Source organism: Calidris pugnax, unplaced genomic scaffold (genome assembly GCF_001431845.1).
Source record: "Calidris pugnax isolate Ruff unplaced genomic scaffold, ASM143184v1 scaffold9, whole genome shotgun sequence".
Taxonomy (NCBI): domain Eukaryota; kingdom Metazoa; phylum Chordata; class Aves; order Charadriiformes; family Scolopacidae; genus Calidris; species Calidris pugnax.
The window spans coordinates 5,412,306-5,415,461 of record NW_015090778.1 but is presented as its reverse complement, the minus strand read 5'-3'; the positions used below and the strand labels follow the sequence as shown (position 1 = coordinate 5,415,461).

Here is a 3,156-nt window from a genome sequence, read left to right as displayed (position 1 = left end):
CCTTTATTATTCACTCTGCGCGGTCCGCACGGCGGGCGCCGCGCGCAGGCGCCGCCGCCGCCATTGCCGCCCCGGTACGCGGGGCGGGGTGGGAGTTGTAGTCCCGCCGCCCGCCCGCCCTCCGCCAAGGCGGGAGGCGGCGGGGCGGCGGCTTCCGGCCGGCGGGACTACAACTCCCAGAGGCGCCCCGCGGCTGTGCGGCCCGCACTTCCGGTTGCGCGGGGAGAGTTGGGGGGGGTGCGACGGGACTTGTAGTGCGAGGGAAGGCGGGGACGGCGAGGTAGAGCGCCCTCCAGCGGTGGGGCGGGATGGCGCCAGGCGCCATTACCAGGGCAGGCCCTGAGGAAAGGCCCGAGGCTGTGAAGGGCACCGAGCCCCGGGGGTGCTACCGACCCCCCCCCAGGGAGGGCACGGCCCCTCCAGGGAAGGCTGCGGGGGAGGCTGGGCCCACAGGCCCGTGAGAGGATGGGGAGTTATTTGTGGCAAGAGGCCTCACTTCCTTCCTGCCTCCCCCCTGGCCTTCCCTCCGCCTCAGGGACTGGACGTGGACATGAGAGCACAGCGTCCTGGCCAAAGGCTTATTTTAGTGTTGGCATCTCTCGTGGCTCCGCGGCCTTCCCCACCCACAGGACAACGCCGTCCAGGAAGTGCCTGGGAATAGCACTGCAGTCCCCAGCAGGAGGAGGAAGAGGAGGAGGAGGAGGAGGAGGAAGGCCCAGCCAACCGCCTGGAGAACCTACCTCCAAGAAGGTGACACCCGCCTGGATGCTGGGTCAAAAGAGGATCTCAGGGGCCTCCCCTGGGAGAAATCCCCCCCTCCCCCAGAAGAAGCCGTGTCCAAGGAAGCGGCTGAATTCCCATGCGAAGAGCTTCCTCCGTAAATTAACGTCTCTCCCAGGGGAGGAAATGCTACGAGCTGCTTTTAATAGGACTTTGATCTCTCGGGCTCCACACAGGACCACGTCCCTCGCTGGGATCCTCCAGCTGCGTGGTAAAGGGCAGCAAGGATTTATACAGCAAACACCTTTTTTTTTTACTCTGCCAGCGGGCGCGGGGTGAGCGGCGTTAATAATAAACTTTGGGCCCTGGTCTGCGCGCTGCCCGGGCAGCTGTTTTGGGGAGGAAAATACGTTTTTAAATTCTGATTTCCATGGATTAAGCACCTACCGAGGGCAGGCTTTTACGGGGGTAATTGAATAGGTTATTCCCCTGCATTTGCAGGAGTAAGTCATAGGGTATCAATACCTCCTGATTCATCTAACAACCCTTCACAGGAGGCCAGAGCACTGTAATTATGCAGCTCTTGGTCAAGTAGGGCAACTTCTCAGAAGTCAGTACGTGTGGAGGTATTTCAGTTAATACCTACGTATACACACCTGTATACACAACGTAAAGCCACTGCCAGTGATGAACCTGCGGAAAAAAACCCCTTCAATTATTGACGAATCACACTGAAAACACCATCAACGTGCACTTCATGCCCAGGGATTCAGGAACCATGGACTTGAATTCCTCTTTGCCGATGTTGAATTGACAATCTGGTACCGACACCGTGACCTTTTCCGGTTCTTTTCTCTTTCACCGTCGGGACGACTCGCCCCACACTCGGCCAAGCAGCAGAGCAACATTTTAGAGACACCAGCTACGTCTGCCCGGGGTGGATTTGCCTCCATCTTTGCACAGGTCCTCGTTAATGTGCGCTCGTTTGCGCTCTCCAGCTTCGCCTTTCCCTCGGCCCGTTCCATCCCAGAGGACACACGGCTTTTCTCCGGTCTTAAAGGGAACAAAAAAAAAAAAAAAGAATCCAAAGTCTCTCTAAAATTAGCAGCGTAAGCAGCCATCACTGCGAAACCATGGGAAAGGAAATATCTCAGGAGCCTCTCAACTCCTGGTGACACAGGCGAAGCACTGTCTCCTGGCTTAGTGACGGCAGAGCACCCTCTTAAAACGATCAGATTTAAAGTCCAGGCTGTTACCCTCAGAACGGGTCTCTAGACTTCTTCTTCCTCAGTGCGAACAACTCGGATGAAAGGGGAAAAATCTTTATTTTTCCCAAACGCGTGCGATGCAAACGATTGTTTACCTCCACCCTCCCAAGCCACGCCGTCCCTACGCAGCTTTTTGTCTCTGATAAATAATTAACGTTTTCCTTCACCAGAAAGGAAATTAACCTGAAAACGAGGACCGGAGGCAGAGGAGATGCGACGTCTCCCTGCGGCAGCCCTGGGCACACGTGAGGGCTGCTGTCGCACCATATTGGCGCGCGTTTGCTTGACTCACCCCGAGCAGGCGGGGAAGCAGGGGACACGCCAGGGACGTGCCGAGCTCCAAGCTCCTGTGCCACCGCCATCCCAGCTCTGCCCATCGCCATCCCAGCTCTGCCCACTACCCCGGGGGTGTTGGCCCCAGAGACTTTTTAACACATTTCAAGGAGGATGCAAAACCCCAATGCAAAGTCCTGGTGATTACAGCCGGGCTCCAGCTCGCAAAGCTGAGGGGTACCTTGAGGAGAGATGGGTTTAAGCAGGTGCCTGTTTGTGCTCCCTATATATTCCATACGCTACAGTCACCCAGGACCTGTTTGTCCTGATGGAGGTACCTTCCCATGGGGGCAGGGACCTGCCTCTGCCCCACAAATGCAACGCCCAAGTCACATATAGCCAGGTATAAACTCTGAAAGCAGCAATCTCCCCCCAAAAGAGACTCTTCTTTTTATTTTCATTTATCCTCCCAGATGCTACCCACAGGAAACATGGATTCTGGACCTTTTTCCTCGCCACGAAACCACGATTGCTTCAGCCCTGAAGTTTGAAGGCGACCCAGAGAGTGGGGTGGGATTTAGGGAACGGGGGCACAGAGGGGCACAGCCTTGGCGTTGGCCACCCTTGGCCCATGGTGGCCACCCTTGGCCCCATGGTGGCCTTCCCAGGGCCAAGGGACAGCCCAGCCTCTGACTTTTTGAGGGAGGGGGGGTCACAGGCCAGCAGGGACCACCCAAGCCCCTTGAGGAGCCTTCCTCGGCTGCTGCGACCATAAAACCCAGGCAGAACCCCCGCAGGCGCTGCCCGTTCCCTTCCGAGGGGCTTCCCCCGTCCCCGCTGTCACTCAGGAGCGCGGGGGGAAGGAGGGGGGGGGTGAACACACGGGCCACGAGGG

The 3,156-nt window shown here is 57.9% G+C and overlaps 1 protein-coding gene across 1 annotated transcript in view; it reads right to left on the bottom strand.

The window, feature by feature from the left end:
* UNK (unkempt family zinc finger) overlaps positions 1-1,745 on the bottom strand; it is a 45,566-nt gene extending 43,821 nt beyond the window's left edge. Inside the window, exons 1-3 of the mRNA XM_014950033.1 lie at positions 1,546-1,745; positions 1,377-1,413; positions 741-916 (exon numbers count right to left, since the gene is read on the bottom strand). Coding sequence (XP_014805519.1) covers positions 741-916; positions 1,377-1,413; positions 1,546-1,745 — 413 coding nt within the window. The remainder of the gene's footprint in view (positions 1-740; positions 917-1,376; positions 1,414-1,545) is intronic.
* Positions 1,746-3,156: the final 1,411 nt, after the last annotated feature.